This window comes from Salmo salar, chromosome 26, assembly GCF_965601325.2.
Source record: "Salmo salar chromosome 26, fSalSal1, whole genome shotgun sequence".
Classification (NCBI taxonomy): Eukaryota; Metazoa; Chordata; class Actinopteri; order Salmoniformes; family Salmonidae; genus Salmo; species Salmo salar.
Genome location: NC_138316.1, coordinates 19,083,194 through 19,101,000, shown reverse-complemented (window position 1 = coordinate 19,101,000; position 17,807 = coordinate 19,083,194). Strand labels below are relative to the sequence as shown.

At 41.1% G+C, this 17,807-nt stretch overlaps 2 protein-coding genes across 2 annotated transcripts in view; both read left to right on the top strand.

The window, feature by feature from the left end:
• The first annotated feature begins 54 nt into the window (after positions 1–54).
• LOC106587189 (bolA-like protein 3) lies at positions 55–4,250 on the top strand. Its single transcript, XM_014175285.3, has 4 exons — positions 55–180; positions 398–524; positions 3,080–3,168; positions 3,436–4,250. Exons 1-4 carry the CDS (start codon positions 145–147, stop codon positions 3,499–3,501), a joined length of 318 nt encoding a protein of 105 aa, XP_014030760.3. The 5' UTR covers positions 55–144; the 3' UTR covers positions 3,502–4,250.
• Positions 4,251–7,487: 3,237 nt separating this feature from the next.
• The window catches only part of LOC106587190 (putative NADPH-dependent quinone oxidoreductase VAT1L), a 33,502-nt gene continuing 23,182 nt past the window's right edge, over positions 7,488–17,807 (top strand). Inside the window, exons 1-7 of the mRNA XM_014175287.3 lie at positions 7,488–7,919; positions 8,906–9,035; positions 10,788–11,003; positions 11,709–11,851; positions 13,555–13,658; positions 15,267–15,322; positions 15,466–15,660. Coding sequence (XP_014030762.1) covers positions 7,690–7,919; positions 8,906–9,035; positions 10,788–11,003; positions 11,709–11,851; positions 13,555–13,658; positions 15,267–15,322; positions 15,466–15,660 — 1,074 coding nt within the window. The 5' untranslated portion in view covers positions 7,488–7,689. The remainder of the gene's footprint in view (positions 7,920–8,905; positions 9,036–10,787; positions 11,004–11,708; positions 11,852–13,554; positions 13,659–15,266; positions 15,323–15,465; positions 15,661–17,807) is intronic.

Sequence of the window (17,807 nt, the reverse complement as noted above, 5' to 3'; positions counted from 1 at the left end):
CATATTGTGGAGACGACTATCAACATTGTTGACATCGAGGGGCGGTTCTTATTATAACCTCTTTGCTAGGGTCATGACTTTTTATAAACGTGTGGTGGATTACTGTTCATTATTGTTTTATCTCCATTAAAGTACTTGTTCACAATGCTCTCTATTTTAAAATATCTTCTAAAAAATCAAGTAAATCAATTTCATCCATTTGAATGCATAACGTTAGACTAGACTAGCTACATTTGAAGGTTGAGTGCGAATATTTTGTGCTCAATCAAATCAGACAGCAAGTGACTGACGATTTGACGTGAGCTAGTTAAGTGAGCTAGCTAACGTCACATGGCATTTCATATGTATTGTGAGTTAGCAAACGTTCGCTAACTGTCTTTGAAAACATTTGTTTTAGGCTGTTTTAGTTTCTAGACAGTTGCAGAGGACTCTGTCTTCTCAGACCGATGGAGAGACCCGAATTGCACATATTCTCAAAGAGAAGTTTCCATCGGCCACGTCTCTAAAAGTTGTGGACATATCAGGTAAATAGACCTCGAAACATGGGTGTGGAAAGGGGTCCTGATCTAGCTACATCATTATGCATAATGAAATGTATGTTACTACGACGCTGAATTTGTTGGTGTCTTACTGGTATTCAGTGGACTCACACTCGCGTGGTCATCCTTCCATATTAGGTCTCGTTTACTCGACTATTGGAACGAAATGCGAGAAGTTTGGGGTTCCTAGGATAGTGCATTCTTCTTGTGTGGATTATTGGCGGTTGGCATCCAGTAATAATAGTGCATTACCGCAACGACCTGTACTTTATTTACTCTCTCACATGTTGGAGTTCCAGATGCATAGATGCACTCATAAGTTCAAGAAAATACTAAATGGAAAAACAACCAAAAACCCAGCCCAAACTGCATGTACTACCATACCCAGCACTATCTGGGCAGCAACACCACCTCTTCCAACATCTTCTGTAGATCCTTTGCAGAAATATCTAGAATATCCAGAAAATGTTCAGCTGCTCTACACAACAATTCCAATTTTATCTGACCAGCTTTCTACTTGTGCAGCACAATTGACAACCACAGCGACGAAGGTCAGAAACCTGGACTTTGATCCACACATTTCACTGGGAACATTTACTATTTGTCCTCCCTCTGAGCAGGCAACATGGCCCTGAGCCCTACCTCCTGATTCATCCTTCTCACTGCTTCTGCTTATGTAACACCCTGTCCCACCTGTATCTGTTTCACCTTTACCAGGCACTCTGTAGCCCTGGCCTCATGACTGCCTCCACAATTACTACACTTTCCGGGCTCATCCTTCAAACATTTCTCCACTACGTGGAAACCTCCACACCTTGTACATTTAGGTTGCCCCATCCTACACACTGATGCTACATGACCACATTTCTGGCAGTGGAAACACTGCAGAACAGCTGGCATGAATGCTCTAACCGGATAGCTCAATATATCTCAACCAGATCAAACGTACCTCCAAATCAATGCATAGCAAAACTGACAGGCTCCTCCTCCAATCCATCTTGATTACAGCTAAGCCACATGGCCTCACACACCATGAACCTTCCTCTTTAGCTGCTCAACCTCTACACTTAGAGGCACTGCTATTACGCCTTTGAGTGGAGCCCTGCTCCGTAAACTAAAGCATATTATTTATCGTTCTCCCAGTTGGGCCATGCACAATGCTCAGTCCCTCTGCGAGGTGGATATGAATCCTATCCTAATGAATAAACTAATCTCTATCTTAGCATACTGCATACATATTTCCCTATCCTACTCTCCACCCACCTTGAGACCTCAAACGGGTCTGCCAAAACCCCATGATTGACTTTTTCTAAGAACCAAATTCCTATCACCATAGAATCCTCATAGACAATCCGCTTATTTCCATTCCCCAGATCTGCTTCCTTTCCATTCTTCAAAGGCACAGCAGTCACCTGATCTTTCTTCTCTGACTCCTCTCTTCCATTTTTATCTATCTCATCTTAACTCTCTTCACTTCCCTCACTCCATATCTCTCCCTCCATGATCACTATTACCGGAGAAAAAAAGGTTTTCAGCTTCATCTCTTCATTTATTTGTGCGAGGGCTAGTAAGTCTACGCTCGGCTAGTGCTCGGCCTAGGCAGGGTGTCATGCACCCATTATTTTAGAGGGGTTATGAAGTACGAGAGGATGGAGGGGGAAGTGGGAGAATTTTTCAAATACCCGAAACAGCTTTTTTTCTGAAATCTAGAGGCATAAACATCATGCCTAATTCTATGTTTTAAAAAAACGTTTATTTTTCTGGATAGGTTATCTAAGCATACCTTTTTACCTGTTCACTTTTAATGAGGGTGTCATTCTGACTATTGTATATCACATATCAATATACTGCACTAATATGCCTAGGATATGACATACAAATTACAACACAGTACATGGGATCATAACACACATCAGTACAGGCACATATCATGGCATCATAATTAATTCACAACTATAATGATATCATAAGGTGCCAGATTACATTTAAACCAAGTATTTTTCTGCATATCGAAGCATACCTCTTGAGCTGTCTGTATCCTCCTGCCTGGTGGTTATTTTTGTTATGCTTCTCTGCATCTCTGGTAAAATCTGGGTAAAATCTTGAAAGGAATGCAAGTCTTATTCAGTACATTTAGTAATTTAGTAATTACTTGCTTTTCTAAAATTTACCAAATTGCCAGCAGACATGCCAGCTAAGATAGTTAGACAAGTTACGCTAGTTATGAGGTTGGGAGATTGGGAACCTATCTAGCAGGCTAGCTAAAGCAAACTTCATAAAGTGGCTAGAATTACAGAGAAGAAACAAAACATTTTAGTTGTATTTATTCATCAAAAATAAATCAATAGGCTGCATAGCTTAATCAAATGCATTTATAAACTTACCTCTTGCGAGTCCTGCCCATCTCCAGCAGCTAAAATCAAATAAAAAATAGGACAAATCTGAGGGGGCACGTGACCTTGTTCCCCCTATGGGCATGACGCCTCTGATTCCTTGGTGCGCTCATGACAATTGTGTGTCATTATGTTTTCTGTTCTCAGGTGGCTGTGGTGCCATGTATGAAGTCCACATAGAATCCAATGAATTTAAAGGGAAAAGAACTGTTCAACAACACCAACTAGTCAACCAGGTAACCTATTGAGATACATTCTGGAGAGATCAATTAGTTTGCACCATTGTATTGAAGCGTATAGGCTATATAGCTGTATATAGCTGCTTTGGTTGATATTGTTTTGTACCGATCGGATGTGTGGGGGGAGAGATAAAGCAACAACAAATAGTCAAGTCTTATATCAAACCTTTCAGGTGAAATTATTAACCTGTATTACATTTTATTCCATATGCAAAACTGTTGCAAAAACAGCACAGCTGAAAACTGCTAAGTTGTCATCCACAGGCACTCAAGGAGGAGATCCAAGGAATGCATGGACTACGAATATTCACAGATGTTCCTCGAGAGTAGGACCAAGCCCTTTCACAAATTGTAGGTCTTTGAACATACACCCCTCAAACGGAATGCTCATATGCTGATTACATTTTGATTTGAGGATGAACACCCCAACATCTCAGATTAATTGCTGATGTGTCTATGACAGTAACAAAGGAAACAGTTTGTCCTGTTATTTCCTGACAGTATTGTCAGAAATAATCTGTAGAATTTATGGTAGGGACACATTTTACAATGTCAATTGTGTAATAAATGTAACTCTAAAACCATCATATTTTTATTTAACACAGTTAAATTATTGATGAGATTGATAATGAGATTATTCGAATGCTGCCTTTACAGAAGACATTGACCTAAAAAGCTATGATACGCACAAAATAACACTGTCAGGATTCATTTGTATATTGCCAAGTCAATTACCCCCCTAACCAATTGAGTTGGCCTATAGTGTTTTTAACCATTGTAAAGATAGAATGCAAATACATTGTAGTGAACAGTCAGAAAACCTCATAATAAGACGACTAGCTATGCAACTATTCTTGTACATTTAATCTGTAATTGAAAATCCTTCCTATATTTTGTGTTTTTGTTTAGTGTAGTAGTTGTTTGTTTAAGTCATGAGACACAGTCATGAGACAGGTTTTCATTCCGTTTCCAGTATTTATGTTCTGTTATTCCTCCTTGTTAACCATAAATGTAGAAATAACAGTTGCTGTCAAAGTAGATGCACTTCAATAAATAGTATGTGATTAAAAGGACAAAAACTTCTACTGTGAAATTCACCATTAGGTGGGACCCCCTAGCTATTTCCCCAATATTTTTGTGGGTTAGTACTTCAAGTGAGAATACATTTTACTACATGGTAGCCTACTTGAGATGTACATTTGTTGCTCGCTTATTCATAAACAGGTTATGATTGGATTATAGACATGAAAACTATTGCCAGGAAATGGACATGAATAATTTTGATATTCCCCAAATACTGACATACAGTGTCATGTAGCCTATGTTGTTGTAGTAGTCAATCAGTGTTAGGTCCATGTTTTGATACTCACAAATATTAGAATTTACGTGCCTGGAAGAAGAAGTTTGTGAATAACCCTGTCTGATTTGTAGGCACAATAGTGGAATTTGCGGTTCATCTTCAAAATAATGGGGAATCCTGCCATATCTGGACAGAATAATCCTAAACAATGTTGGAATATTGTTACATAATTTAAAATGAAATACAATAATTAATTAATTTTGACAATAAACAGAAAAATCTGTTGAAATCCAACTGCATTGTCTTACGTTAGATAATGCGTAAATTCTGCCTGCACTGATCGGTTGAGAGACGACCTTTGCATAGGAGTGATGCCATCTGACGTAAGACCATGATCCCACTGTGGATGTATTAGACTACATAATTGCACTGGGGGAAATACATACAGTACCAGTCAAAAGACTGGACACACCTACTCATTCAAGGGTTTTTCTTTATTTTTACTATTTTCTACATTGTTGTAGTAAGCAAAAAAAAGTGTTAAACAAATGAAAATATATTATGCATTTGAGATTCTTCAAATTAGCCACCCTTTGCCTTGATGACAGCTTTGCACACTCTTGGCATTCTCTCAAGCAGCTTCATGGGGTAGTCACCTGGAATGCATTTAAATTAACAGGTGTGCCTTGTTGTAAGTTAATTTGTGGTATTTCCTTCCTTAATGTTTTTGAGCCAATCAGTTGTGTTGTGACAAGGTATGGGTGGTACCAAGTCCATATTATGTTAAGAACAGCTCAAATAAGCAAAGAGAAACGACAGTCCATCATAACTTTAAGACATGATGGTCTGTCAATCCGGAAAATGTCAAGAACTTTGAAAGTTATTCAAGTGCCGTTACAAAAGCAATCAAGCGCTATGATGAAACTGGCTCTCATGAGGACCACCACAGGAAAGGAAGACCCAGAGTTACTTCTGCTGCAGAGGTTAAGTTCATTAGAGTTAACTGCACCTCAGATTGCAGCCCATATAAATGCTTCACAGAGTTCCAGACACATCTCAACATTAACTGTTCAGAGGAGAATGTGTGAATCAGGTATTCATGGTTGAATTGCTGCAAAGAAACCACTACCAAAGGACACCAATAATAAGAAGTGACTTGCTTGGGCCAAGAAACACGAGCAATGGACATTAGACCAGTGGAAATCTGTCCTTTGGTCTGATGAGTCCAAATTTGAGATTTTTGGTTCCAACTGCCATGTCTTGGTGAGACGCAGAGTAGGTGAACGGATAATCTCGGCATGTGTGGTTCCCACCGTGAAGCATGGAGGAGGAGGTGTGGTGGTGCTTTGCTTGTGACACTGTCAGTGATTTATTTAGCATTCAAGGCACACTTAACCAACATGGCTGCCACAGCATTCTGCAGTGATACGCCATCCTATCTGGTTTGCGATTAGTGGGACTATCATTTGTTTTTCAACAGGACAATGACCCAAAACACACCTCCAGGCTGTGTAAGGATTATTTGACCAAGAAGGAGAGTGATGGTGCTGCATCAGATGACCTGGCCTCCACATTCACCTGACCTCAACCCAATTGAGAAGGTTTGGAATGAGTTGGACCGTAAGAGTGAAAGAAAAGTAGCCAACAAGTGCCAGGAGTGTGCAAAGCTGTCATCAAGGCAAAGGGTGACAACTTTGAAGAATCTCAAATATAAAATATATTTTGATTTGTTTAACACTTGGTTGGTTACTACATGATTTCATATGTGTTATTTCATAGTTTTGATGTCTTCACTATTATTCTACAATGTAGAAAATAGTAAAAATAAAGAAAACCCTTGAATGAGTAGATATGTCCAAACTTTTGACTGGTACTGTATATTCATTGTACAGCCTTACCTATGGATTGTGCACCCATGAAACGGGGTATCAGCCTACTCAGTGACACCCACAGAACACCATTTCATTATCAGAATCATATGTGTACAGGAATAATTGTTATTTTTACAAATGTATTATTTATAAATGTTTACAAAAATGTTGACGTTAATGCCGTAGCTGTAGGCCACATTTTCGGTGAAAATCACTACAATGAATGTACCTTAGCTGCCAGCCTGGCCTGATATTGCGACACTATCTAGCTACCTACTTCTCTCCTTACTGAATGACGTGTTGTTGCGTTGCCAGCTTTGCAGCAGAAAGTTCCCCATTGGGCAGTAGACTGTAGCACGGTGACATCTAAATGGTTACTACCAATATTTGACGTTTTTTTATCGTGTAGGCTGCTATCCTACTCTAAATATAATCACGTGGGATGGAACAAATTCACCGCGTTAGCGACGTGTGATACAACTGGCCCGTGAAGCAACTACTGCCCAGTGGGGGAGCACCTCGATACAAAACCGTTGTACTGGTCATTCACACGGCCTTGTTACGCTAGCTGACTTCCAGATGGTGACCAATACTATAAGTTTTTTCCCACTCGTCCATTGAAATAAACATCACTTTATTTTACAAGTTTTAATTAGTGCCAATTGAATGCTGCTGTTTTGCCACCGAGTCAGCATAAACTAGGCTCATCAGGACGACTGACTGAACCGAAGCCTTTCGTCTCCACTCGACTCTCAACTGCACGACATACGTGATCAATTTGGGCACCAGGCGTGTCCATGTTAATGATTTATATATATACACTAGATGACATTAAGGGGGCGCTAAGTTTAAGTTTCTGTACCTCCATCTTGGCACTTCCCCACCGGTGTAAAACAAGTATTTTGGAAGCTACAGAAATACATGTATTAATGGCTACATTCGTTTTTGCCACATTTATTATATTACAGACAACTTAATGCAAACTTTAAATTATACTATGTGCGCTAAACGTAAAAAAACGAATAAAATATATATTTTTAAATACTTAAAGTTTATTTTTTAGAGATTAATAATGTTACTGTCTCCACTACAACACAACAATACTTAAATGTATGTAATGTTGTCCTTGAAACATGTAATTGAGGAGTGGCAATATGGCCGAGTGGTGGCTTCAAATTCTCTTATTGCCAATACACAACATCAGCAATCCAAGATTTATAAACATCTTTTGTCGGAATAGCCTCTCCCTCTTCCAAAAGAGAACTGATTCGGCTCATACTGCGCATTCTGAACTTGGAAGGAGGAAGGAAGGACCAGTTACAATCTCTAGCATCCCCTTCCAGCCCCATGAAGCCCACCGACATGGCTAAAGAAGGAACGGAGACGACTGAGGAAACTGAGCACATGATAGAGACAAATGGAGCAAAAGAAACAGAAACTGTAGTATCTGCAGGAGATGCCAAAGAAATGCGAGCCGTAATACTGTCCGGTTTCGGGGGTCTCAACAAACTCCGGGTAACCAAGAAGGCGATGCCTGAGCCACAGGAGGGAGAAGTGAAAATTCGCGTCAAAGCATGGTAAACGTTGCATATTAAACTGTTGATTAATTGTTACATTGATGCCTGCCTATATAATCTTAAAATATAAATGATGCGAAGTTACCACATTCATAAGTGTATTGCAACATGTTGCAGATTCTGATTCAGTATGGGCGAGCCATGAATAGACCTTGAATTAAAGTAGGTTAAACTCGACCTGTGTAGTTTGTAAAAGTGACACGAGAAAAGGACTCATTGCATTCATGAAGCCGCATGTCCTTTGATGTTTCACTGTCTGTAGTAGATGATGAATAAGGACTGTCTGTGGAGCAGTCATGCAAATGAAAAGCAAAAACACCTGTAATGTTGGAATTAATAAAAATTTGGCTTGATAAAGGTGTTTGCTTGGCTTGTTTTTGACTGATCATCTTAATGAGCTTTTATTGGCTATGGCAGAAGGGGGAATAGTTACTGTAAATACCTCAAGCCAGTTGAAATGGATTTTCTCATTACAACTGGCTCATGCAAAGTCCTACACTTGTGGTATTTGTGCTCTATTCTTTTATGATCGCCTACTTGGCATTTAGTAAGTAGATTCTGATGAGGGATTGGATAATTATCTTTAGTCCAACAATATTGTTTTGTTGATAATATTGAAATACACAAACTATACCTTCAACAAGTGAGAAGCAATTTTTCCATAAAAGGAAGAGCCTGTTACAGATATGCTCTATCACAGATTGGCTATTTATTGTTCAGTACATGTGAATCACCATGGCCTTGGAACTGTAGCCCTTTTTAATAGTCTGGAATTCAAGCATGGGTTTGTAGATATCAAACAGCTTGTGTTGTGCTTATGACTGCTCAGGCATTTATTTATTAACATATTTTAAGTCTAAGTAACATTTATCAAATAGTGAAAATGTCCATCATGCAATATTGTGTCTTCTCCAATCCCTTAAGTTAAAAATAAATAACTTTGCTTGATTGTGAGGTTAATATCAATGAGACATTTACTGTTGCAGTGGCTTGAACTTCCTGGATCTTATGGTGCGTCAAGGTAATATTGACAGTCCTCCGAAAACTCCACTTGTCCCTGGATTTGAATGTTCTGGAATAGTGGAGGCGATGGGAGAAAACACAAAGGGATTTGAGGTCAGTGAATCTAGATCACAGTATGTTACAGATATTATGTCGTGGATTAGTAGCACAACTAAACTCAGCAAAAAAAGAAATGTCCCTTTTTCAGGACCCTGTCTTTCAAAGATAATTAGTAAAAATCCAAATAACTTCACAGATCTTCATTGTAAAGGGTTTAAACACTGTTTCCCATACTTCAATGAACCATAAACAGTTAATGAACATGCACCAATGGAACGGCCATTAAGACAATAACAGCTTACAGACGGTAGGCAATTAAGGTCACAGTTATGACAACTTAGGACACTAAAGAGGCCTTTCTACTGACTCTGATAAACACCAAAAGAAAGATGCCCAGGGTCCCTGCTCATCTGTGTGAACGTGCCTTAGGCATGCTGCAAGGAGGCATGAGGACTGCAGATGTGGCCACGGCAATAAATTGCAATGCACGTACTGTGAGAAGCCTAAGACAGTGCTACAGGGAGACAGGACGGACAGCTGATTTTCCTCGCAGTGGCAGACCACGTGCAACAACATCTGCACAGGATCGGTACATCCGAACATCACACCTGCGGGACAGGTACAGGATGGCAACAACAGCTGCCCGAGTTACACCAGGAATGCACAATTCCTCCATCAGTGCTCAGACTGTCCGCAATAGGCTGAGAGAGGCTGGACTGAGGGCTTGTAGGCCTGTTGTAAGGCAGGTCCTCACCAGACATCACCGGCAACAACGTCGCCTATGGCACAAACCCACCGTCGCTGGACCAGACAGGACTGGCAAAAAGTGCTATTCACTGACGAGTTGCGGTTTTGTCTCACCAGGGGTGATGGTCGGATTCACATTTATAGTCGAAGGAATGAGCGTTACACCGAGGCCTGTACTCTGGAGTGGACTCGATTTGGAGGTGGAGGGTCCGTCATGGTCTGGGGTGGTGTGTCACAGCATCATCGGACTGAACTTGTTGTTATTGCAGGCAATCTCAACGCTGTGCGTTACAGGGAAGACATCCTCCTCCCTCATGTGGTACCCTTCCTGCAGGCTAATCCTGACATGACCCTCCAGCATGACAATACCACCAGCCATACTGCTCGTTCTGTGCAAGATTTCCTGCAAGACAGGAATGTCAGTGTTCTGCCATGGCCAGCGAAGAGCCCGGATCTCAATCCCATTGAGCACGTCTGGGACCTGTTGGATCGGAGGGTGAGGGCTAGGGCCATTCCCCCAAGAAATGTCTGGGAACTTGCAAGTGCCTTGGTGGAAGAGTGGGGTAACATCTCACAGCAAGAACTGGCAAATCTGGTGCAGTCCATGAGGAGGAGATGCACTGCAGTACCTAATGCAGCTGGTGTCCACACCAGATACTGACTGTTACTTTTGATTTTGACCCCCCCTTTGTTCAGGGACACATTATTCCATTTCTGTTAGTCACATGTCTGTGGAACTTGTTCAGTTTATGTCTCAGTTGTTGAATCTTGTTATGTTCATACAAATATTTACACATGTTAAGTTTGCTGAAAATAAACGCAGTTGACAGTGAGAGGACGTTTCCTTTTTTGCTGAGTTTATATTGATCTCACTTTGCATTTTTACCCCCCAAAATATTGATTTGTGTTACAGTTTGAAATGGTTAATGTTGATATTTTGAAATTCATTGGTCAGAGTAACATGTGAGGTTTGGTGCATTTCTAAAACAAACTTGTAACCATGTCACCTCCAAAATTAGCATTTATCATATTTTATAGCTTACCCTTTCCTCTCTCCAGATAGGAGACCGGGTTATGGCTTTTGTAAATTACAACGCCTGGGCAGAGGTGGTTTGCACACCGCTGGATTACGTCTATAACATGCCTGATGATATGACTTTTCCTGAGGCAGCGGCCTTCTCCATGAACTTCGTGGCTGCCTACATGATGCTGTTTGAGGTTGCCAATCTCCGAGAGGGGATGTCAGTATTGGTCCACTCAGCAGGAGGGGGTGTGGTAAGTCAACTCCCGAAAGGAGGTGGAAAGAAAAACACAGCATCTGAAAATGATGTCAGTGATGTTACTATAGATACCGCCAAGGTGTGTAGCTCTGGTGGCTCTTGAGGGTAACAGCCTGTGGCTATTATCAGACAGCTCAGATGCTGTTTTACATAATGCTGTATTCATGATTGAAGATGATGGTGAGATGTGGCTGAAAAAATGACATCTAGGAAAGATGTAACTGTGGTTGAAGATAAAGCGTGTCTGGGCTGTGCTGGTTACAGTATATATGCACACAGACTCTTCAGAATTTTTTTTGTTTTGTTTTACAAGACATTGAATTATCAGGCTCATGTAGCACATTTCCCTTTAGCCAAAGCACTGTTAGTGATTCCCAGCTTTAATAATTAAACGTAACTATACTCTAGAGATGCTCCTACAGACTGTAATTCATGAACAACAGTAGAGCGACTGCTCAGATTTCAGACTGATGCACACAATAGGGTATAACTCTGTTGTTTAATTCACGTATGTAGTACCATACTGTAGTGGAGATGGACAAGAAAACATTTACTGTCTTTACCTAATTATTTTTCATATCAAATATGGATTATGGTTGGTAAAGCTGTGATGCATAACCTGTGGAAATGTCATTGTCTGGATTGGCTTTGTGTAATAGTGTCTTGGAGAGTCTGACTGGGATTGTGTGGTGTTTTTCAGGGTCAAGCTGTGGCTCAGCTGTGCTCCACTATACCCAGCGTCACTGTGTTTGGAACGGCCTCATCTTTCAAACATGAAGCCATCAAGGACTCTGTGACCCACCTCTTCGACAGAAACATTGATTATGTACAAGAAGTTAAAAAGTAAGGTTTGTTTTTTGTTCTACAATAACAATTATTGGGCTAAAATCTTTCTTCGAAACATAGAGCTGCAGCGGTAATTGTTCTGCACAATTGTTATGAATAAGACTAATTTGTTAGCAAATGTGTAATTTCATTGGATCTTACAGGTTTATTAAAATATGTTTAGATATAATTTCACATAATTACTAAGAATCTCTTTTGGTTTATAATGTGCAATTTGATATGTACATATGAATTGCCAATGATAATGTGATAACGTAGAACACAGGGCATGTAGAGCTCAGGGAGGATGCAGATGTTAGTTGATGCCATATTTGGACGTGTGTGGCTGCGGTCCCCATGGCAACACGCAGCTCGTCTCCGAGAGCAACGGCAGTGTGTGGGGCAGAGTGCTCAGAGGCTCTCTGAAGGCAACCTGCAACAGGCTGTCTGCTGGGGACGTGGAACAGCTGGGCCAATCAGGAAAGCGCCCTGATGCCTCATAAATACTATGCCCATTCAGATCACACTGCATGTCGTTGTCTTGTCTGTTCCAAACATATTACTCACCATATGTCTGTTGCAGAGGGACAAGTGAGAGCCATGACAAAACGAGTTTTGATTAGACATGGAAATAAAAGTGCTTAAAACAAATTGGCTCCCTATTTAAAAAGAAGATGGAGAACAATCTCTGGAGGGAAAAAACTGGAGTTTTGGTGCAGGTACAGACAACTAGCGCAAAAATAATATTGCGATATTGTCAAAACGATATGATATATCGTCAAAAATAAAATCCCGATATGTAAATGTATGGATTTTGTCACCCATCACTAATTATCATGTTTGATTGGCAATCAGTGCAATCCATAGGGATGCTGCCTCCTCAATAGGAGACAATCAGAAAAGAACCCTCTATGCCAAGGCCAACTTCATGTCTACTGTCTAATAGGAATAGAGTTTGAGGTGAGTCATGCAGTCAGGAGGCTTAAAGCATGTCCATCTGATAATCACATTCTGAATTTATTCTGAAGTGCTTTATAAATGCATACATTCAACCAAGCTTTCCTCTTGAGTTCCTTTCTTAAGGAGCCTAATCCTTGGTTCCCTCTCAGTACTTATTGACAGAGGGAGAATACTGTCTGCCTGCATATCACAATTGGTAGTAAATACAGCCATATCAGAGGGAGGAGAGGCAGATTAATAAGCCTTTCATCTCTGTGGCCCCACATTCCTTTCAGGATCAAGAGCAAAGCAAAATTAAATTGGTCTTAAGTCGCCCCTTTTACAGTATGCAAGGCCATGGGCATCATAAGACCCCCGAGCAGTTTAGCCAAGCAGGCGGGCAGGCCACCAGGCAGAAAGGAAGGCATTAGGACCCCTTGATCAGAACATTGCTCTCATTCTTTCTTTCACATTGGTGCTCTTAAGTGAGTCATGCCATGAAAAATCACACCGATGGCTAACCTGTCCAATGCTTATAGGTCTTTTAATACTGTATCACTTGAAATCAAGAGTGGAATTTGATTGAACAAAAGGCTGATCGAAATGTCAATAAACTGGATTGTTTAGTATTTGATAAAAATATATAAATGTAACTATTGAAATCTGAGCTAAACATTGAATGACTAATAGATTGACAGGCTTCTTATGAAGCCTGCAGTTGAGGCTGTCTGTAAATGAGGAACATGTTGATTCTTGTTAATTGAATTTCCTGTATTTGGTAGGATCTCTCCAGAGGGAGTGGACATCGTCCTGGACTGTCTGTCTGGGGAGAACACTGGTAAAGGCCTCGGTCTGCTGAGGCCTCTGGGAACCTACATCCTCTACGGTTGGTGTCCTATCAGGATGCGACTCATAAATTTGCTACATTGTGCCACCAGTATCGCACATAAGACTCTTGAGATATGTGGTGTGAATGATGAAGTATCTTGAGTGACATTTTTCATTTACAACATTTCAAACTTACTGACAGGTATTGTATATAGGTTAGGCACCATTGTACTTGTGCTATACATATACAGTGCCTTCAAGAAGTATTCATACATCTCGACTCATTTCATATCTTGTTGTTTTACAGCCTGAATTCAAAATTGATTAAATATATTTTTTTTCTCACCCATCTACACCCAATACCCCACAATGACAAAGTCCTTTTTTAATATATTTTTTTTTATGTTAGCAAATTTATTCAAAATGAAATACAGAATTATCTAATTAACATAAGTATTCACACTCCTGAGTCAATATATGTTAGAATCACATTTGGCAGCAATTACAACTGTGAGTCTTTCTGGGTAAGTCTGTTAAGAGCTTTGCAAACCTGGATTGTACAATATGTACCCATTAATCTTTAAAAAATTGGTTGTTGATCATTACAAGACAACCATTTTCAAGTCTTCCCATAGATTTTCAAGCAGATTTAAGTCAAAACGGTAACTTGGCCATTCAGAAATATACACTGTCTTCTTGGTAAGCAACTTCAGTGTAGATTTGGCCTTGTGTTTTAGATTATTGTCCTGCTGAAAGGTGAATTCATCTCCCATTGTCTGGTGGAACCAGGTTTTCCTGTAGGATTTGCCTGTGCTTAGCTCCATTCTGTTTCTTTTGTATTCTGGAAAACTCCCCAGTCCTTAACGATTACAAGCATACCCATAACATTTCAGCTTTTCATTACGAAATACATTTAAAAAAAATTACATTTTACTTTGACGTTATGGGGTACTTTATTGTGTTTAGGACAGTGACGAAAAATCGTAATTTTATCTATTTTAATTTCAGGCTGTAACACAACAAAATGTGGAAAAAGTCAACTGGTGTGAATACTTTCTGAAGGCACTGTTTCCTATGACATAGCTTAGACCACAAATATTTTTTAAGTTTCTTGTAAGATATAGGCTCAAGCTCTTCAGACTTTCACCTCGTCTAAGGACACTTAGAATACAGATGGTCCTATTATTTCGAGGTAATATCCCTCCATCTACTCAATAGTCAATCTGGACAGAATTTAAGCGACCGCTTGAACCTCATTGAAAACCAGGCGTGCGTTGTGATTCAGTGCGAAATGTAGTTTAATTCAAATGGATTAAAAATGACACCTGAATATATTTTACTGGCTTTTATCCACATCTGAATTGTTTAATTACAAGAGCCTTCTTGGGTTTCAAATAACGTATAATTAGTGTTTCTGTCAGTATGACAGTCGTGGAGTTGTAACACTAGTGCGGCATGAATCAATTTATAACATGACGGTGAACAGAGTTCATTAGCTGTGCCAGGGCACGCTCTGCCAGATCTAAAGGAGGCAACCACTCCTCCCCCACAATCACCTCTCTTCACCTCACGGCTCTTTACGGTTCACCCATCACTTCAGCCCAACAGTTAACACCACCACCCTGTCTCTCTCTATAAGCTTGTGTCTTTGTTTTTGTGTTTTCAGGCTCATCAAACATGGTGACTGGGGAAACAAAGAGTTTCTTCAGCCTTGCAAAATCTGTGAGTTAGAAATGCTGAGTCTGTCACTGAGTTTACAGAATGGAACAGTCTGTTTAATATTTATCGAACATTCATTACTTACAATGAAGCACAAATGAGTTATTGGGGTAAGTGATGTGTGTGTCTCTGGTTTGACTCCCCAGTGGTGGCAGGTTGAGAAGGTGAACCCTATTAAACTCTACGAGGAGAACAAGGTCATTGCTGGATTCTCGCTGCTCAACCTCCTGTTCAAGCAGGGCAGGTGTGGGCAGGTGAAAACGGTGGTGGAGAAACTCTTCTCCCTCTACAACCAGAAGAAGATCAAACCTGTGGTGGACTCCCTGTGGGCACTGGAGGAGGTAAGGGGACAGCTGGTGGGCAGGGACATTTCCCTGAACACATCTGACATGATGTCTTTGACTGGCAGGTCTACAATCTGGGAATGATCCACACGGTCACTAAGGAAACACAGATGGGTAGGGAAGTTTTAGAGAAGTTGGTATGGAAACATCTTGGATGGAGTGTCGTCTGTTGATTGTCACTGTTGTTAGTGGACGTTGGTTCGGCCCGCAGATGGCAGGTGGGCCGTTGAGCTCGGTTGCTGGTTTTGATGGCTGCAGTTATGCGACATTCACATTCACGCCCACATGAAATCCATACATCAATCTCTCCTCTCCATCTCTGCCAGTGCATCTCTCTGGGTGTCTTCCTCTTTCTGTTTCTACACTGTCACCAACTCTGTTAGTAAAGAAACACAAATGTGACATTTGGGTGTTTCACACATTCTGCTATTTCTGCGGACTTGATAGTGGAACTGCTAGTGGTTAGCAGGCAGCTCTGCACGGAGGGTCATAGAGTCATTTATTGAGACTACACTCCTGCTGCTATGAGGTAGATGATTGGTGGTTTAATTATTCACAAGATCCCCTGCTTATAGAATAGTGAAAAGCTTTCCGGAGCTTTTCCTCTCCATTCATATTACTGGTGTTTACCTCCACTCAGTTATATTTCTTTATACACATATACAGTATATATACAGATATTCACCTAAATCTGTCTCAAGTGAAAAAATGAATAGACAAATTGAATTATTTCTGTCCTTCCTATCCAATGTCTAAGACATTACTGTACATTTCAAATCAAATCAAAGTTTATTTGTCACATGCGCTGAATACAACAGGTGTAGACCTTACAGTGAAATGCTTACTTACAGGCTCTAACCAATAGTGCAAAAAAGGTATTAGGTGAACAATAGGTAAGCAAAGAAATAAAAACAACAGTAAAAAGACAGTGAAAAATAACAGTAGCGAGGCTATAAAAGTAGCGAGGCTACATACAGACACCGGTTAGTCGGGCTGATTGAGGTAGTATGTACATGTAGATATGGTTAAAGTGACTATGCATATATGATGAACAGAGAGTAACAATAGCGTAAAAGAGGGGTTGGCGGGTGGCGGGACACAATTCAGATAGCCCGGTTAGCCAATGTGCGGGGGCACTGGTTGGTCGGACCAATTGAGGTAGTATGTACATGAATGTATAGTTAAAGTGACTATGCATATATGATAAACAGAGAGTAGCAGCAGCGTAAAAGAGGGGTTGGGGGAGGGGGCACACAGTGCAAATAGTCCGGGAAGCCATTTGGTTACCTGTTCAGGAGTCTTATGGCTTGGGGGTAAAAACTGTTGAGAAGCCTTTTTGTCCTAGACTTGGCACTCCGGTACCGCTTGCCATAATAATCTATGACTGGGGTGGCTGGGGTCTTTGACAATTTTTTGGGCCTTCCTCTGACACCGCCTGGTGTAGAGGTCCTGGATGGCAGGCCGCATAGCCCCAGTGATGTACTGGGCCATATGCACTACCCTCTGTAGTGTCTGGTGCTCGGATTTTGAGCAATAGCCGTACCAGGCAGTGATGCAACCAGTCAGGATGCTCTCGATGTTGCAGCTGTAGAACCTTTTGAGGATCTCAGGACCCATGCCAAATCTTTTTGGTTTCCTGAGGGGGAATAGGCTTTGTCGTGCCCTCTTCACGACTGTCTTGGTGTGTTTGGACCATTGTAGTTTGTTGGTGATGTGGACACCAAGGAACTTGAAGCTCTCAACCTGCTCCACTACAGCCCTGTTGATGAGAATGGGGGCGTGCTCGGTCCTCCTTTTCCTGTAGTCCACAATCATCTCCTTAGTCTTGGTTACGTTGAGGGATAGGTTGTTATTCTGGCACCACCCGGCCAGGTCTCTGACCTCCTCCCTATAGGCTGTCTCATCGTTGTCGGTGATCAGGCCTACCACTGTTTTGTCGTCTGCAAACTTAATGATGGTGTTGGAGTCGTGCCTGGCCAAGCAGTCGTGGGTGAACAGGGAGTACAGGAGGGGACTGAGCACGCACCCCTGGGAGGCTCCAGTGTTGAGGATCAGCGTGGCAGATGCGTTGCTACCTACCCTCACCACCTGAGGGCGGCCCGTCAAGAAGTCCAGGATCCAGTTGCAGAGGGAGGTGTTTAGTC

Excerpts from the sequence above, each read along its gene's own strand:
- LOC106587189 (XM_014175285.3), top strand. The coding sequence starts at position 145 with ATGCTCTCTATTTTAAAATATCTTCTAAAAAATCAA. Across the intron at positions 181-397 it reads AATATCTTCTAAAAAATCAA|GCTGTTTTAGTTTCTAGACA; the intron begins GTAAATCAATTT and ends CATTTGTTTTAG. Across the intron at positions 525-3,079 it reads AAAAGTTGTGGACATATCAG|GTGGCTGTGGTGCCATGTAT; the intron begins GTAAATAGACCT and ends TTCTGTTCTCAG.